We start from the raw sequence: 20,458 nt of genomic DNA on the forward strand, positions 1-20,458 counted from the left end.
AGAAAACTTAACAATAATAATTTCTAAAAATAATATTATGTTAAAAAAATCTCAGAAGGTTTTAAATCAAATTTTGTTGGGCATGTAAGGTGTATAGGCTTTACATAAATTTTTGGTATACGTTATTGATTTTTTATTTTTTATTTGAGCATTTCTCCAGAGGTGCATGATGTCAAAAATTCAACATATTAGGATTGAATATTCAAGATATTCAACATTGACATAGACGAAGGACCTTCAAATCATGTTGCCTTTTATTAAAACAGTAGCAGCTTTATGGAAACATAGCTTGTATGTATGAACATGTTAGGGTAGCAGAGCCACAGCAAATATATATATATATATATATATATATATATATATATATATATATATATATATATATATATATATATATATATATATATATATATATATTAGTAAATTGTGATATGTGCTCTGAACTGTGTTCTCTTTTGTTTCATGATATACCTTGTTATAAATCGGCAATATGCATTTTTAAATAGGCATCATATATCAGAAGGTTTGCGTACACGTGCAGTTATGTATTCAGCCAATCCTGTGGCAGCATTGAAATGCAAAAAAAAAAGAGTGGTCAAAGGAAAATGCCTAGATTGCTTCTTATTGCCATTGCCAGTAGGGATATAGTAACTCAAATAATTCCTCTTTACAACCATGGAATGTAGTAAAGCATCTCAACACGTACAAAACATCAAACTTCGAGGTAGTTGGGCTACAAAAGCAGAAGATCAAATCAGGGTCCATATCTGTCAGCTAAGAAGAGGAATCTGAGCGTATCATTGGTACAGACTTTTTTTTAAAAAAACACCACAAAACATAATCTGGTCTTTTTCCTGTCTGTAACTGTTCAGTTTTAAAGATTTGTGCTCATTCCGCTACATGGGCTTCAGTAAAGTCAGGTACTGATGTTGGATGAGTAGCCTTGGGGTACAGTCAGCATTCCAATCATCCAAAAGGTGTCCGACAGGCTTGAGATGACCATTCCAGATCTTCCCTCCCAACCCATGTAATCCTGGTGGAACAGCATTGAATCTCCTTTGAATATTAATGCTACAATTTAATGACAAGACCTTTTCTATAGGATGTCCAAAAACATCCTATAGAATTGTGTGTCTCCAACTTTGTGGTAACAGTTTAAGGAAGAACCACATATGACAGGAAAAGGCAGAAGTCCCAATACGTTTGTTCATATATTGTGTAACATACTACATAATGCAGGATATAAGCTCATAAGTTTTGTATATTAAATGCATTTGCTATTTTAAATTGTATTTACTGCTTTGACAAGACCTTTTGCAGCTGTAGAACATGTTACAATACCTTCTTCTCTATTAAACATCTGGGATTTGGGCTAAATGAGGAGCAAGAGTCTTTAGTCAGAGACCTTTATCTGTGAACAAAAATGAATGACACAGACATCAAAGCTCAACCTGGCAGGATGATGTTCTGACAAAATCGAAGCTTTTATCCGTGTCGCGGAAGTGAAAATCTCTGTTATTTTAAAGTCGTGAGCACGCAGTGCAGTTCCTGCCGTGCCTGAAATGTCAGCGTACAAGTTCTGACTTCTTGGTTATTACAAAAGTGTACCTGTTTTACAAAACTAACGCTGGCAAGTCTGTGATGGGGCTGAAGTGATGAATTTATTGCGATATTCTTACGTCCTGTTGACTTTCTGCAGCTTGTTCTAAGTGTGAATTTTCTCCTTGAACTAACCTGTAAAAGCTGTTTGTGGTGCAGTCTTGTGAAATGAAACGCTGTTTCATGTCTTGCAGCGGAGCTTGGAGTAGGGCCAATCTAAAAGCAAACTTTATGAAATTATAAACAAGGAAATGGAAGAGTGCATGGATATTAGTGTCCACAGATAAGAAATATGATTATGAAAGATGCATTTGTCTGATCATTAGCAAACATTTTTTTTTTTAACATGATCAGGAGGCATATGGTAGCTTCGTTTTCTTCCTTAACACATTGTGCAAATAGGACTTTTTGCAATGAAAGAAGTCCAAAGTGCTTTAAAAGCCACTATAAGTTTCTTTCATTTTTGTGTGAAGGTTGTGGAGGTTATGTCCGTATCGAGATGTGGTCTCTGTTAAAGCGTTTTCAAGAAGGTAGATATATTTGTAATCTATTATGCAGCAAATACTTGTTATCGGAACACACTGTGTGTATGCTCTGGTGGGGAGGTTGCAAAAGGTTAGCAAAAAATATGGCTTTTTACGGCTGTTTCACCTTGCTCAGATTTGTGAGGTAGCATTAATTGATCTTTCTCAGTAAAAGCAATATTATATTTGAGAATTGCCTAAAGACAAGCATGGAAAGAACAGTTTCTAGGATACATTTGCAAACTATTCACTCTTTACATGCTGAGTTAAAGCATGTGAAAGTATGTTGAACAATTTCATATCAGCCAAGAGTGCCGTTAAAGGGAATATTAAAATGACTCTGGAACAAGGCTACAGGTAATAGTTTTCTTCAGAAGTAAAAACATTGACATTTTACGTGCAATAGGGGCAAATATTTTATTCATTTTTTTTGCAGGCCAATACTTTCAGGCATGTAGTATACTTATACTACCTGAAAGTATTGGAACACCTGACATTTCCAGCCATATGTGCTTTTCCCCCAAACTGATTCTGTAATATTGGATATGCACAATTGTATTGGATGTAATTGAATGAGGTAGCATTAATTTTTTTCTTTTACTTGGAGACCCTGTTCCAGCATGATAATTCCCCTGTGCACAAAATGAGTGCCATGAAGATGCTTTATCTGGGTTGGGCTTCACCTTTACCGGAATCAACTGTTACAATCAAAAGTATACCAGAGACTAGTAAATGACTATAGTACAGAAAGTACACAAATATTCTTTATAATTGAAAGAATGCAATTGATTTTTTTGTGAGCACAGTGTTGGGACAACAACAGTCTTGAGTAAAATACTTTTGAAGTAATTATCCGAATTTAGCACATTAATTTGTGAAATTGTCCAGCACTAGCCCACAGTTTACCAACTCCTTGCCAACTGTTGCTTTTCTCACTGTCACAGATCTTCTTGTGTTTTTTTGGCTCAAAATGTATGGTTGCAAGTGACTGTGGTACATTTTAAAGCAACAAAAAAAATGTATCCATCGAGTCGTTTCTTTCGCTTCGATTTCGCTTCGATTGCAACGATTGCGTTAAAGCATATTCATTGCATGTTTGTTCTAGCCAGCTGTCTCGCTTCCTTACCATACAATCATCTAGTAAGAATTTCTTCTTCGACCCAAAATATCCACTGTAATGGTTGCAGTTTTTTAAAGTTTGCACCCACTTCTGAGATACGTACTCTGGTAGAGATTTCCTCCTCCTCCAGTATTCTAACCAGGAAACTTTTCTATACAGCCAACTATGTTGTCACTGTATGAATGAATAGAAATGCTGTATCAATGTATTGTTAGAATTTTATTTTATTTTTTATTTTTTTATTAACCAAACATTTTGTAGTTGCTGTGGTACCAAAAAAAAAAGAAAACAACCTCCATATTCGAGCATATTTTTGCAATTTTCTTTTTATCGTGAATGAATTTCGTGTCACAGAGAGCATGGAACAAGGTGCAGGTTAATATATTAGGCCTAATATAAAAGGGCTGTTCATTCATAATCCTTTTTAATAATGACCGACTTTGATAATGGCTTTAATAAAGTATTCGATTTTGGGCATGCTTAGGTGGTTTTAGATTGATTGGACTGATGTGGAGTGGAGATAGAACTGTGTGTGCGTGTGTGTGCGCGTGTGTGTGTGCGTGCGTGTGTGCACGGTGTAGGATGTGTGCCAGTGTGAGAAGAGCAGCATCGCTGTGTAATGGGGAAGCAGTCAGGAGTCAGTAATGCTCACCTTTGCTTTCTTTACCTGCTGCCATTACTGCTTATTTGCTCTGTACTTTCCTCGAGATCTGACGAGTTATGGCCCTGACCCACTCTCACCTCAGAGGAGCCATGCTGGAAAAGCTTCTGTTTGCCACTGCCACTTATGTGTTTAATTTCATATTGTCCAAACTGTTTAAGGGATTTAATTTCGCCTTCACCCGCTAATTTTGTAGAGCGTTACTTTTCTTTGTTAGATCTGATTATGAAGCTGCTTATAGTGAAGGACAGAGTTACACTCAATTCAATGATTTGTTTATTTAACCTGGTTATATGTGAGTAGCAAATTGCTTAGAGGGTTCGAGGTAGCGGAAATAGAATAGAACGTTTTCTCGAATTACAAGGTCATTAATGATTAGTGTGCATGTATGAATAAAGAGCATGTGTATCGTGAAAATTTTTTATTTAATTAAATCTACACTTTTTCTGTGTATGGAATGTGCAAATTAATAAACTATACCACGGTGTGCTTGTTATAGGGAAGTACTATACAAAATGGTGGTCTGATGCAGCCCAATGTGAAGCTTAGGTACAGCTACGACTCCAAAGTTGATTATTTCCCAACATATCCTGAAGTGATATATTTCACTCCCTTTTTCCCCAGAGTTGTCGTCGTCTTCTTCTTTCAGCTGCTCCCATTAGGGGTTCAGCGGATCATCCGTCTCCATACTACTCTGTCCTTTACATCTGCCTCTTTTAAACCAACTACCTGCATGTCTTCCCTCACCACATCCATAAACCTTCTCGTTGGTCTAACTCTTTTCCTTCTTCCTGGTGTCTCCATCCTCAGCATTCTCCTACCGATATACCCCATGTCCCCAAGTCCCTCTCAATCTCGCCTCTCACACTTTGTCTCCAAAACAAAACGCTGTCCCTCTAATAAACTCATTTCTAATACTGTCCATCCTTTTTCCTTCCAACGAAAACCTCAACATTTTCAGCTCTGCTACTTCCAGCTCCACCTCCTGTCTTTTAGTCAATGCCACTGTCTCTAAACCATACAACATCGCAGGTCTCACCACAGTCCTATAAACTTTCTCTTTCATTCTTGCAGATACTCTTCTATCAAAAACCATCGCCAATTTGACACTGGAGACTTTCACTAAATGCTGAATAAATCCCTCCACCCAGAAATCTTTACCATACCAGTGATGATGCACATTAAAAAGATTATTTAAACAGCTGCTTTTATTCAAACCAGTAAAAAGTCTTACAGTCTGCAATATTGTCTGAGCTGCTGTTATATAAAATTACTCATTTGAGATTGGTATAATGGTGGTATGAGGGAAAATTATGACATGGCATACATAATGTGCATCGCAATATTTGGTTTTATTATTAATCTTTTGCTTAAAACAAATAGTTATTGTAAATTGGTCAGGGTTGTAAACCTTTAAAGTTTTTAAACCTATGTACTGGTGTTATTTATTCTCTCCAGCTCCACTCCATCTGTATATTTCTTTGCATCTATGCACATTAATGCCCTGTCAGCGGTGGTACAACACAGGGCGGATCAAATATTACAGGCTTGTTAATTTAAATCGACTCCAAAATTACCATATGTGAATCTGTTACACCGTCCTTCTCTCATAGGTACCAATTATCTGTCTCTTTAGATGTATCGCAAGATGTCACATACCGCTTGTAATCTGACATAAGTAATTTAATCCGAGTAACCTTGATAAGATCCAATGATAATCCTTAAGACATGCTCTGTATCAAAGTAAGATGGGTTTGATGAGAATCCAAGGGAAATCGAATCAGCCCCTCATAAATGTTTAAACTCCTTGCATGTGAACTATGTACAACTATAATACAGCTACCATCCTGCATATGAATGTAGCACACTGCTGAAGATGCTTTAACTTGTTTGTGGACTGAGTTACATTAATGCCATTCGATCGACACCCTTACCCAGAGCGACTTTCAGACATGCTCTGATGTCTCTAGCAATAAATATGTCCTGAGACTGTTTTAGTAGGCCACTCAACTTTTTTGAATAGGTAATACAGTTAGAAATGCATATATACTAATAATAGTAGCACTACTAATTGCACACCATTTGAAGACTCTGGTGCACATATCCAAATCATCTTAATCGAGCCTCCCTCACCTTGTCTTCAAAACATCCTACATGCGCTGTCCCTCTAATAAACTTGTTTCTAATCCTGTTCATCCTCGTCACTCCCAATGAAAACCTCAACATCTTCAGCTCTGCTACCTCCAGCTCCACCTCCTGTCTTTTACTCAATGCCACTGTCTCTAAACCATACAACATAGCAGGTCTTACCACCGTCCTATAAACTTTCCCTTTCACTCTCACAGATACCCTTCTATCACAAATTACTCCTGCCACTCTTCTCCACTCTTCTGCACTGTTGATCCCAGGTACCTGAACTCCTCCACCTCTTCTCCCTGCAACCGCACCACTCCACTGCTCTCCCTCTCATTCACACACATGTACTCTGTCTTACTCCTACTGACTTTCATTCCCCTTTTCTCCAGCGCATACCTCCACCTCTCCAGGCTCTTCTCAACCTGCTCCCTACTCTCACCACAAATAACAGTATCATCCGCAAACATCATGGTCCATGGAGACTACTGTCGTCTGTCAATCTGTCCATCACCGCTGCAAACAGGAAAGGGCTCAGAGCCGATCCTTGATGCAATCCAACCTTCACTTTAAACCAGTCTGTCATTCCTACTGTACACTTTACTGCTGTCACACTGTCCTCATACATGTCCTGCACCACTCTCACATACTTTTCTGACACACCTGACTTCCTCATACAATACCACAACTCCTCTCTCGGCACCCTGTCGTACGCTTCCTCTAAATCCACAACAATGCAACTCCTTCTGACCTTCTCTATACTTCTCATCAACATTCTTAAAGCAAATAATGCGTCTGTGGTGCTCTTCCTTGGCATGAAACCATACTGTTGCTCACAGATGGTCACCTCTTCTCTCAGCCTGGATTCCACTATTCTTTCCCATAACTTCATGCTGCCTACTTTTCTCATCACTCTGACGATCCCAATTTTGTTTTGCCAACCTCTTTCTCCTTATGCTCTCCTGCACTTCCTCATTACACCACCACGTCTCTGTCTTCCTTTCTTTTTCCGGATTTCACACCAAGTACCTTTCTAGCTGTCTCCCTTATCACTTCTGCAGTAGTTGCCCAATCATTCAGCACCTCTTCACCACCGCCCCTGTCTGATCTCTTCCCTGAATCTCATAGTACAGTCTTCCTCCTTTGGTTTCCACCATCTAATTCTTCTTTCAGGCCTCACTCTCCTCCTCTTCTTCTTCACCTCCAAAACCAGCCTAAAGACCACCATCCGATGCTGTCTAGCTACACTGTCCCCTGCCAACACCTTACAGTCTCCAATCTCCTTCAGGTTGCATCTCCTGCATAGAATGTAGTCCACCTGTGTGCACCTTCCTCCACTCTTATACGTCACTCTGTGCTTCTCTTTTTTCTTAAAATAAGTGTTCACCACTGCCATTTCCATCCTTTTAGTAAAATCTACCACCATCTGCCCTTCCACATTTCACTGCTTAACGCCATACCTACCCATCACCTCTGTTCCCTTCACCTCCAGAATTTTTCCTTCTCCTCCATCTCACAACCCACTTATGGAGCATACGCACTGATGATATTTATAATCACCCCTTCAACTTCCAGCTTCACCCTATCAGAAACTCTTTTCACCTTCACTACACTCTTACTGTACTCTTCCTTCAGAATCACCCCTACACCATTTCTCTTTCCATCCACACCATGATAGAACAGTTTAAACCCACCGCCAATGTTCCTGGCCTTACTCCTTTTCCACTTGGTCTCCTGAACACCCAACATATCTACCTTTCTCCTCTCCATCATATCAGATACCTCTTTCCCTTTACCAGTCATAGTGGCAACATTTAATGTACAAACCCGAACCTCCACTTTCCTCCACTTCTCTATTTTCTGCTGTCTCTGTAGATGTCTTGCTCCTCTCCCTCTCCTCCTTCTGCCAACAGTATTCCAATTTCCACCGGTACCGTGTTGGCTAACAATACCTTTGGCGGTCATTGGTAACCCGGGCCTCGACCGATCCGGTATGAAATTCTGATTCCTGAGAGAAAATGAGAATAAATGGAATGTAATTTGTGGACATCGTATTCCGTATTCGGAAGATTTGTGCTCATACAGTAAATAAAGTGTATTAATAAAGTATAACAAATTGATGTAGGGTGAGGAGGCCTCGGATGCATTCCATGTCCCATTTAATCCAAAGGGAGCCATGTAGCTGACCACTCAAGATCTTCTGCTTCCAACCATGTAAACCATGGAGCTCACTGCGTGCACAGGGGCTTTACCACGATGGAACATGTTTAAGTCTCCTAGTTAATTCTGTCACATCCAAAAATATCCTGTACAACTGTGTGCCTCCAACTTTGTGGTAACAGTTTGGGAAAGAACTACATATGGCTGGAAAAGTTACTTATCCCAATACTTTTGTCCATATAGTCTATGTGAAATGTGTTTGCGAAGGAGCGGGTACAATTAAAAACACAGAATATGTGATTGCATGTTGCTGTCAGAAATCTAGGACTCTTGTAAATGAGATAATATTGCATCTACTGTACATATATCCTGAATAATATGTGACTGCCGAAACAAGCCGATTTCATCAATTTTGGATTAGACCCTAAGGGTATGGCTATGGGACTTTTTAGGTTTAAGACTGGAGAGGGGAAAATGCCTCCAGGAAACATCCAGCCTTCTGTACTGAAACGGAGCTCCTGAATTATGGAGCTGTGAATGAGAAGCACAGGAAGTCTTCTACTTCTAAAAAAGAAACAACAGTTGCAGTTGAGTATTGTTATTCACCTGTGATGCTGTTGTTGTATTGCTGTTTTTAATTCCTATACCTTCATCAGCTTTGTGTTGTGTACCATACTACACATGGCATGTTTATCTTTAATAAATTCGTGTAGGTAGTCGGTATCAACTCTGAAATACATCCACATCTGAAGGGGAATACACTGAAACTAATGATCGCATGAGGTAAGAGACTGATTGATTTCAGCCCGATCCAACAATCTGGTGTCTGCAAGACAGTCCTCCTGCTCAGACAGATGTTTATCTGCAAAACAGTATCAAAATTCCACCTGCAAGTGATCTAACTTCCACCTGATGTTTTGCTTGACACAACCTATAAAGCATCAGATCATTGTTTTATCAGCTAATGCCTTTGCCAATACTATAAAGAGCCTCGGCTGATTAATGCTGCCCACATCAATAACGTCTTCATCTTGTGCATGTGTGTTTTAGCCATAGCCTGTTGTTCTTGCTTGCACTATATTTTTTATTTCGGGAGCTATTATTACCTTATACCGAATACACTTTTACAAGTCGTAGCCAAGTCTCGAGTCTCTGAGCTGCAAGTATGATGTAACAAATATAACACGTTTTAAGCTCCGCGAAAACATAAGATCTTTTTTTCCAATGTCGGGCTGAAGAACATATTTCTGTGTTTTTTTTCTCTTTTTTGTCCTATTAAATTTATGCTTATGTGGCCATTGTATTAGAAACACATTTAGCAGAATGATTTAAATTCATGCAGATACAAGCTAGCTTTCTGTCAGCTCCTCTGAACTTCAGTTACTTTTCACATCAAACAGCAGAATTGGGAGGAATGTTACAGAGGTGTCTTCTGACCATCTTATGATTGTTGGTGGCATGCGGAGTATTTCAAATACTGATAATCTTTTGTGATTTTTACACATAAATAGAGTTTTATTAGGTATGCGCTGGGGTGCTTATTGGGGAACCGTTCAGCGAGCAGCATTTCTGTGGGTGAAAAGGAGACAGCTGATAGGCTACAGTGTCTCAAATAATCACTGTTTGCACCAGTGTTGTACAGAAAGTAAAAAAAAAAAAAAAACACTTTGATCCCTGAGGTGGATCGTTTACATTGTGTTAGCTAAGTTTACAAATGGCAGCTAAGACCGTGAGTGTGGGGCTACAGTGGCACAGGTCCAATGAAACTGGAACGTTGAAGATTAAATATGCATCTCATCTGATGATGATTTCTGCTGTGACATGAAGATGTCATAGGTTAGGGATAGATTTTGGCATATACAGCATGAATCCAATGATCCATCTTGCCTTGTTTCAGGATGGTGGTAGTGGTGTAATGGTGTGGGGAATGTTTACTAGGCCTAAATAAACCTTGTACAACCTGTAGGCGTCATTTGATTGCCGCAGCGTAGCCCACCTTTGGGATGTGATACAGTGGGTGATTTGCAGCATGAATGTGCTGCAATCGGCAACAATTTCGTAATGCAAGCTGTAATGTCAAGCTCTGACCAGAATCTTAAAGAAATGTGGCTTTTCTGAGAGTGAAAAGGGCTCCTGATTATTACTAGTTATGATGCGCCTAATTAAGTGGCCAATAAATGCATATTTTGTTTTTGTGTCCTTTATTTCAATGCTGCATTAATAGCACTTTCTTATAGCACATGACATGACAAAAACATAGTTTTGTTTGGTTTTTTTTGTTCTCAAGACTCATATTTCATTTAAGATCCTCATTCTGAATGCTGACTTTAAATTTCCAATTAATATGTTGTATCAGCTATTAGTGCTATTAAGACTTCAGCTTTCTGCCAGTTTTGTAGCCATTTTGGGAGGACTTTCTAGGATATCTAAAACATCATGTAAATTAATAACTCATAAGTTTGACATGAGTTTCACTTTTTTTGTTTGTCAGTATGACCTTTGAAAATGGATTTAGTTCTAGGGCAAATTTTGTAATAACCATTGCAACGCTCCTTATTTGTTAAAAATAGGTGGGAACTATTATTTGATTTTTACAATAACACCAAACTGAAATTATACTAATCTCCAATAATACAAATATATAGTTATTTTTTAACTAAGAGCATATTGCAAAATTAAATGATTAAATTGGGTAAGTGCAGTAGCATTATCTAAACACCATATAAATCTTTTTTATCTTATCATTTTATATGGTTACACATTCATGTTAACAATAAAAAAAAAACCCTTTGCTTTTGCATATGCTTTTGCTCAACATCAGTTTCATGTCACTGCAATCTACATTGCCCAAGAATGAGCCTGTGGAGTCTGCATTTTAGCTGACTTTTTTTTTTTTTTTTAGTTAAAATAATGTTTCTGGCACTGCTTTATGGCTAATTAAGTTTCATTTAATCATAATTTTTTTCTTCCCGGTCAGAGACTTTATTCAGTTAAAGTAATGTGCAAATGTATTCATTTATTTTTTTATTTTTGCTACATAGTGAACATGCGCTCTTAGTTTACAATATTATAATGATTGATTTTGTTTTATACTGACATAAATGCGTATGCGTAAATGTGTATGATCTGGAAATAAGTCATCAAAATTTTTCTTCATCTAAATTTTGGTAAAAATATTTTGGGAATTACATCAAATCAACAGTGTGTATAACATACGTAGATCATTGTGTATTCTTTTCTGATTTTATTTAGATTTTCTTGACAGAAAAACGACAATGACATAGTATAATCGTAAAGGGATGTATATTAAGCCCTACTGCACAATGTCTTAGTTTGTTTCTTACAATAATTTGCAGGTCACCAAACCTGAACTTTGGGGCAAAGCAACATGAAAAACGTTGCCGCAGTGAGCTTGCGTTTCTGGTCTCCGCCATATGCATGCGGTGAATAGGAGTCAATGAAGCGAAAAGTGTAGTGTGACTGCAGCTTAACTCGTCCATAATGATATGAGGAACTGCATCTGCGCTTCTCTTGCTCTCTTGTATCTTGGATGCTCGTTATATTGTTGCATCACAGCAATGTTATGTTTGCATTCAGATTAAAGAATTATATTGCTACTATTACACTAAAACCCTTGACATAACCCATGCAAGAGGTGGCACAATGTTATTTTCTAGATGCATCAGTTCAACCAATATGAGTTTTTGTGAAGACTGGTTGATGCGCACAGTATTACTGGTATATACAACATACATGACATGCAATACTTAGCCATAAACAGCTTTTCTTAGTTGCCATGCAAATGTGCTTTAACAACAGAGTTGATTTAAAGTCATCTTTCTCTCTCTCTTTCTCTCTCTCTCTCTCTCTCTCTCTCTCTCTCTCTCTCTCTCTCTCTCTCTCTCTTTCTCTCTCTCTCTCTCTCTCTCTCTCTCTCTCTCTCTCTCTATTTCTCTCTCTCTCTCTCTCACTCACTCACTCACTCACTCATCCTTGGTTCATGTGGCGTTGGAAAAAACAACAATCCATTATGAAATCATTGTATTGAGGCTCCCAGATGAGCCGAAACCCTGAAACAGTGAACAGCGTCTGAAGTTTTCCCCAGGAAGGGATCATTAAATATAAGACTGCATTTTAATATTCAATATAGTCTGGAATCTCAGGGCGGCTGTAAGTAGACGGCTCAAACCATATCTTCCTGTCCATCCTGCATTTAAAAGCCTGAAGAGATCTTGCAAGGAAATTCGGTCCTTTATTGTCTGTAGACTGTGATTCATTATGGGGTAAAAAAAAAAGAAAGTAGGGCAGGGAAGGCAGCTCGTGAAGGAGAGCTGCTGTTCCTGCAGATATGCAGTGTTCCCAGATGGAGCTCATTGCAGGCTCTGTACAAGAGCTATGATTTACTCCACCTGCTGAAGAAAGAATAGACATGAGAACAGTCTTTGCATAGCTGCAAGCACATTTGAGCATATCATTCCTGGACCACCCTGGTATGCTGCAAGTCTCTAGCAAAGGGTGTCCTACCTGAAGCTTTCCACTTGGGAATTCCCACCAGGCAGCCAAATGTAAAATCATGAGACATTTACTTGTGTTTTCACCAATGATCACTTCAGAAGAGGGGAGATAAAATTGGCTCTAGGCCTCCCAGCCTTCTGTTTATTTCTCTCCTCATCCCCTGGTTCTGCTTGATTGGAAAAAGCCATCAGTCCTGCAGTGAGGCTTCAGTGGCCACTCCTGTTGGTCCCAGGCCAAGGAGCTCAAGAATACAGAAAGCTATTTTCTTACAATCTCTGAGAAAATGACTTAAAATGGAATCAGATCAGAAGTTTGTTTGTTTGCAGCATGTGGTTCTTTGCTTCTGAAAGTGCTTTCGGTCTTTTGTTCTTAGCACAGAGCCAGAAAGATGCGAATGAAAGACAGACATTAATTAATTTGATCCCTTGGAGTTCAGATGTGTAATAATATACAAGCGAGCTCCATGGTAAATCAGGGCTGTCAAATTAATGGCTGCAAGAAAGTGTTGACATAAGGAAAGCGTGTTGTAGCCCACGTGTCAGTTACAAAACTCTATGAAATACATGACTAAGCTGGCAAAAATCCAGGCATTCATACAGTAGTTAGCTAGTTATCTGAACAGCCATCGAGAGTCTTTTGAGTAGCAGTAGCAATTTTTCCGAACACACAACCCTTTATGTGTAGAGGCTTTGTGTATAATTTGAACAGCTTCATCAAAATGCCCCTTGTTTGACCGAGATCGTGCAATTACTCCAGACTGTCAACTTGTCATTCACTTTTTGAGCATCATTATATTAAAAAAAAGCACTTTTGTGCTTTTGTCTCCTGCAGGTAATTTCTCCGTGTTGCTGCAAAGGAGAGGCAAGGCAGTGTGGAGCGAGGCAGGGGGAGCTGCTGAGCGGATGCCTGTAGCGGCAGGCGCCGCGTGCCCTCGACAATGAGCCGGCTGATGCTGGGCCGCACTCTGGAGCGGGTCTGTAAGGCTGTGCTGCTGCTCTGCCTCGTGCACTTCCTTATCATGATGATCCTCTACTTTGACGTCTACAGTCAGCGCTTTGACATCTTCAGCCGTTTTAACAACGGCCGCGGCGCCAACGCTTCACGCTGGCCTCACCATTCCTACTACAACTACTCCGGTGCCAGGCCCAATGCCACCTTTGCCAGCTATGTACCCTCTTCAGAACAGCTGCCACCCAGTGGCAAGCCAGAGCCCAACCACACACACACAACCCCCAAGCCTATTCCTCCCTGCCCAGAGGTACCACCTGGACTGGGTAAGTTTTTTTTTTTTGTTTCTTTTTTTTACTTTATATTCTTGCTGTTGCATTTTATGTTCATATATGGTATCAGGTCTGTCTTATATTGCCTTTGATGATGAGCCTGACAGTTTTCCAGCAAGATAATTGAATGCATACATCAACACTGCAGTGTTGTACATCATCTTGTATTCTTTAAAAAGAATCATTTACAACCAGCTGAAATGTACTAAATCTGTGAGATAAGATCGTACTTCTTTGGTTCTTAGCAATGTTTTGCGGCAAATGCTTGTGACAGTTTTGTGAGTCTGTTTAGTCAGCTCTGTTGTTTTGTATCTCGAGAATGGGACAGTGAGCTAATGACTCAGGAAAGGCCTGGGGCCTCATAGTGACTAAATAAATAGAACAAATTGTTCATAAGGATTATAATGGCAGCTCTGGGGTTGTCATACACACCAGCCTGTAATTATTGGCAGCTTAAGGGAAGAGATTAAAATGAAGTGAAGAATTGTAGCAGGTAATAAGACCAGGAGCCTTTTTTTAACAACAAGAAAAACAAGAAAAAACATTTGTTTATAAGTACGGTTTGATGAGCCAGTCAAGCAGCTCGATGTGCGAGGGAATTTGCAAATGAACAAAAAGGATGGCAGATATCTTCACAATCATGTCCAGAAACTCTTAATTAGTATGCAGCAGATATAAACGAAGCATTGAGTGTTTGTTGTGTTTGTGTGTCAGTGATGTTTGTGTGTCTGGCTGCCTGGCTCGCGAAAGTGCCTTGAATTCTCTGTAGATTCTAATTAGTCTAAAAGCTTTCTATACGGTGAGGGGAATCAAGAAGGGATTTAGTGTCAGCATTTTTCTCGGTAGGACCCATTTCATCTGAGATGCTGAGCCTCTTCACTTACTTCCACTAAATTATCATAAACCCTGGTGGCTAAATGCTAAATCTTTTTCATGGAATCTGGGGGCATGTACCCTATGGTGAAAATCTGACAACTTTGAGGATCAGGTCAGAGTCCTGTAAATGGAAAAGTAAACCACTAGATTAATGTGCTCAATCATGAGACAGTCACATTATTAAAATAATTTACAGAGCCCATATTTGAATCCTAGTTCTAATTAGAATCTATTCATTATCAGGTATCTTGCTTGCGGAAGTAATGAAAGTGCATTTCCTTAAATAGATGACCACTGTTCCTCTTTTGCCATGTCCATGCACAATAGACTTTGTACCACACGACCTTATGCACCTGTAGTCTGTTGAGTCCACAGAAGAAAAATTGTGAAAGACTATGGGCCTCATTTATCAAGACGAATACAGGGCTGCAACTAACGTATATTTTGAGCGTTTAAATCTGCATTTGTATTGTTTTTAATGATAATTGCAGATGGCATGTTGACGACCATGCTTTAAAAAATTGTTCTGTTGTGAAGATATAAGCATCTGGAATATAATTAATAAAAAATTTTATAATAACTAAATGATATCTGCATAAATAAGATGTACAAACATTGAAATCAAGCATTTAAACGTAGTAAAGCCACAATGAATCACATTTGAAAACAGATAAGTTACTGTTGTAGTAGACAAATGCTATAAAAAGGGAAAGGAACAGAGAAACGCAGCAAGCTAACAGTCTTGATTTAAAAAAAGAAAGGGAGAAAAAAATGCATTGGTGTACAAATGCATAATCATTCGCTGAAAATCACAACAGTGATTACAGATGTAATCGTTTACTGCTGCTGTTATTTACTGTTTTTAGATGCAGTGTTTGTTCGCACCGCTTTAATCGAATCCATCACTATGTTGTGACCGAGGTGATTGCGCAACCTGATGCTCGTGAGTCACGCCGGAACAGATCCAGTGCGACTGTCCCAAAGTTATCAGTTTACACAACAGCACTTCATTAAACTATACCATTTTCACATGATGATGATTGCATAGTTTTTGCTTACCATGACACTAGTGTGTTTACTTTTCCTGCTGCCGGTTGCAAGCGGCTGTTATCTTGAAGGCACGCTAACCCATAACTTGAGCAGATCAACTAATCGATAACGGCATCCCTTGATAACGGATTTCATTATTGATAATTATCGATTTTATTGATTAATTGATGCAGCCATAGACAGATATAAACAAACTTGTGCGAATGTGTTCATATGAGTTCATATGAGCCATCAATAAGGCTGGTTAGGTTAATATGCAATATTGGGATTAATAAGTAGAACTTTGTTTCCAGCTGTCAGTGAAAATCAGTGGACTCTAGATCTAGGGTCAGTACAGTATATATTTACACATCGGTATGTTTTTTTCTTTTTTTTTTTTCTTGAATCCATTTAAAAAAGGTTTTGGATTGGATTGGGCTCTTTTGGTAGCACAGAAGTTTTATTAATCAGCAGTAATACTTTTTCAAACTTAGTTAGTTAGTTAAACATAGACTTTTATTTTGTCTTTGCTCATATTAAACATGATAAATGACATCATATCCACCTCCATTTCTTTCTTTCTTAACATTGTTAGTGTTTTAAAAAATGTTTTATACATGTTGTGGCCTTAGATTCTATGCTAAATAATAATCTTAATTTCTTACATGGAAATCAAAGTACTTTTAACTTCTTTCTTTCTTCTTTATTTGTCCAGTTTGGTTCTTGCTCTGTAAACTTGTTTTTTTTTTTATAGAGTTTTGTAAGTGTCACATCATTAATGGGTGATCTTTATCAACTTATACTTTTGTAAATCTAACATTAATTCTTTGTTGGTTTGACTTACGCAATCCTTTACACACAACTTTACTCAAAGATAAAATGAATAAAGCTTAGCGTTAGAAATCTGTGGATTGTAGTGAGAAGGAACAAATTTGCCTTAAACAAATGTTTAATATGTAATAAAAGTGTATACAGTGCATCTAGAACGTATTCACAGCGCTTCACTTTTTCCACATTTTATGTTACAACCTTATTTCAAAATGTATTAGTATTGTATAACTCATTATTTTCTCAGAAATTCTACAAACAATACCCATTATGACAAGGTAAAAGGAGTTTGATTTGAAGTCTTTGCAAATTTATTACAAATAAAAAAAACAAAAAAAAAATCATATACATAAGAATTCACAGCCTTTGTCCTTACGATCAAAATTGAGCTCAGATGCATTCTGTTCCCACCGATCATCCTTGAGATGTTTCTACAACTTGATTGGACTCCATCTGTGGTACTTACAACAGTATTTACCATCAGTTTATTGGACATGAGTTGGAAAAGCACACACCTGTCTATATAAGGTCCCACAGTTAACAGGTTAGAGCACAAACCAAGACATGAAGACCCAGGAATTGTTAGTAGACCTCCGAGACAGTATTGTATCGTGGAACTGATCTGGAGAAGGGTACAGAAACATTTTCTGCAGCATTGGAGGTCCCAATGAGCACAGTGATGTCCATCATCTGTAAATGGAAGAAGTTTGGAAAAACCAGGACTCTTCCTAGAGCAGGCCTAAACAATCGGGGAGAAGGGCCCTAGTCAGAGAGGTAACCAAGAACCCGATGGTCACTCTAAAAAAGCTCCAGCGTTTCTCTGGAGAGAGGAGACCCATCCGGAAGAGCAACCATCTCTGCAGCACGCCACCAATCAGGCCTGTATATGAGAGTGGCAGAGTGGCCAGACAGAAGCCACTTTTTAGTAAAAGGCACAAGACAGCTTGCCTGGTGTTCGCCAAAATGCACCTGAAGGACTCTCAGGCAATGAGAAACAAGGATTGAACTCTTTATGTCATGTCTGGAAGAAAACAGGGACCGCCTGGCCAACACCATAAAGCATGGTGGTGGCAGCATTATGCTGTGGGGAGGTTTTTCAGCAGCAGGAACTGGGAGACTAGTCAGGATTGCGAAAAAATATAAATGCTGCAATGTACAGAGACAATCCTTGATAAAAACCTGCTCCAGAGCGATCTGGACCTCAAACTGGGGCGACGGATCATCTTCCAACAGGACAATGACCCTAAGCACAAACCCAAGATAACAGAAGTTGTTGCTACAGGGCGACTTTGTGAATGTCCTTGAGCAGCCCAGCCAAAGCCCAGACTTGAGCCTGATATAACACAAACACAAAGTTTTGCAAACAGAAACAATTTTTAAAAAACCTCTACTAATTTTCACTACTATTGGAGGATGCACTGTGCTCATGACACGCTTATCATAACAAGAATAAAGTCATAAAAAAAGAATAAATATCTTCTAACTGGCAACAAAATTGTATTTCTATGCAGTATATCAATAATGATAATGGTAAGGGGAATCAAGAAGCGATTTAGTGTCAGCATTTTCATCGGTACGACCCATTTCATCTTCACTCACTCCCACTGAATTATCACAAACCCCTTTGCTCAATGCGAAATCTTTCTCAGGGAATCTGTGAATAGAAACAACTAACTAATAAACCCTCCAGAAATATTGCTTTCAATGCTATTGGATGATGCATTGTGTTCCTGAGATTATCCTCATAACAAGAAAAATGTTGTACTAATTGCCAACAAAATTGTTTTTGCAGAGCAGTATATCAATATTGAAAAACTTCAACAAGCTATTATTCAGAAACATCTGGTAGGAAAATATGTCTACTATCCTTTGCTGCAGTAAATATAAGCACAAATTTGTTGCACAAAATTGGTCAGTTGAAAGTGAATGAAAATTGCGATCCCTCAATTTTTCTCTTTCATCAAGAATTGAAATAATCATGCAATCTCGTATCACAAATAAACAACTTTTCAACTTCTACAATTGCTGCAGTGCTTGTATTTTATATATATATATATATATATATATATATATATATATATATATATATATATATATATATATATATATATATATATATATAAAATACAAGCACTGCAGCAATTGTAGAAGTTGAAAAGTGTGTGTGTATATAATATAAAAAAAAAAAAAAAATATATATATATATATATATATATATATATATATATATATATATATATATATATATATATATATATATATATAAACCTTTTTTTTTTTTTTTATAGTGGAGCACTTTGTGCAACAGGGAGCAACTGATGTTTGCAAATTGCACAATCATCTGGAGACCGAGCACGTCTCATGCCCAGGCTCTCTCATTTAAACACATACAATAAATAAGTGAATGGAAACTGGAGAGCAAAAGCAGTTCAAGTTGTCTGTTTGATCATTTGTGCAGACAAAAAAAATAAAACATGGAAGTGTGAACAATTGTGGAGACACTGGCAGTAAACACAGGAGGAAAAGCTTATTCAGACGTTTGCACACTAGCTGTTTCGAAATGATGAAACCAACAAAATATGAAATGAAAAGTTTTACAGACATTCTTTTATTTTCTCTTTCATTATTGCAAATTTTTGCCATTTTCTTTGTTGCCTTTCACGGTTTAATTGTGTCTTTTGTGCTTAAGCTTATTCTGGTCTGAGTCATGTAGACACCTGAATAGAGCCTATTTGAAAAAAAGAGAGAAAAATAAAAAAGAAAGAAAGAAAGAAAGGAGGTCACTGGCTATGCATCCTTATGAGCTAATTATTAATGATGAAAAGGTTCAGATTCTGCTGCTTTTATATTTTATATTTTTTTATAAAAATTCACATTGGAGTCTATGTAAATTTGACCAAAATGAAATTGGAAATTAGGCGGGGGTCCATACTTATCATCATTATAAAACTGTTTTTTGCATGCTATTGCCATGTGCATTTATTTATTATTTTTTTTGTAAGTCCTCTATATCAGCGATCCCCAACCATTTTTGCGCCACCGGCCTTTAAGGTGTGGTGGATAAATACTACAAAATAAAATGACACGACTGACATAAAAACTGGTATTTTCCAAATATAATAATAAACGTGAATCCACTGTGTTGTTTTTTGTTCATTTGGTTTGAATTTTGCGGTGATGTATTATGTGTTAGAGGTCGGAGCAGCTCCTTTAAGAAGGTAGAGGATGGAGGTAAGACATGTGACCGAGGCATCATGACACATGCATCAAGAGTGAGTTATAGACAGATGTGGCGAAGAGAATCCGGTAATTTTACGAAATAAAACATTGTTCAGAATCAGATAATAAATAAAATGGAAATAATGTAAGTTATGTATTCTTTCTGTGCGGCCCGGTACCAATTGACCCACGGACCGGTGCCGGTCCACGGCCCAGGGGTTGGGGACCACTGCTCTATAGTCTATATACTGAAGCATTTACTGCCTCAGACAGAAGGTTTAACTGATGCTGTAGGTGGAGCTCTTATATTCAGTGGAAAATACCTGATTACTTCATATTTAATCTGCTCTCCCACCCCTGCCAGCGGTTAACAGAATAACCATTATTTAACCTTAATAGATACCCGCATAATACAATTAGGCAGAATGAGCATCCCTAGCAAGCATGTGCGCACACATTGAGATGGGGTTCATCCGGGACGCAATGCAATGAGCAGACTGATGAAAAGAGACAA

General features: G+C 38.2%; 1 protein-coding gene across 3 annotated transcripts in view; it reads left to right on the forward strand.

Annotated features, from left to right (window-relative positions):
• Nucleotides 1–20,458, forward strand: part of b4galt2 (UDP-Gal:betaGlcNAc beta 1,4- galactosyltransferase, polypeptide 2) — a 145,482-nt gene that overhangs the window by 7,571 nt on the left and 117,453 nt on the right. For all 3 annotated transcript variants that reach the window (XR_014533697.1, XM_083541814.1, XM_083541815.1), the window contains exon 2: nt 13,544–13,986. Coding sequence is in view for 2 of the 3 variants with exons in the window: in XM_083541814.1 (XP_083397940.1) it covers nt 13,650–13,986 (337 nt within the window). In the remaining variant the exon portion in view is untranslated. The remainder of the gene's footprint in view (nt 1–13,543; nt 13,987–20,458) is intronic.

Source organism: Silurus aristotelis (assembly GCF_946808225.1).
Source record: "Silurus aristotelis genome assembly, chromosome: 5".
Classification (NCBI taxonomy): Eukaryota; Metazoa; Chordata; class Actinopteri; order Siluriformes; family Siluridae; genus Silurus; species Silurus aristotelis.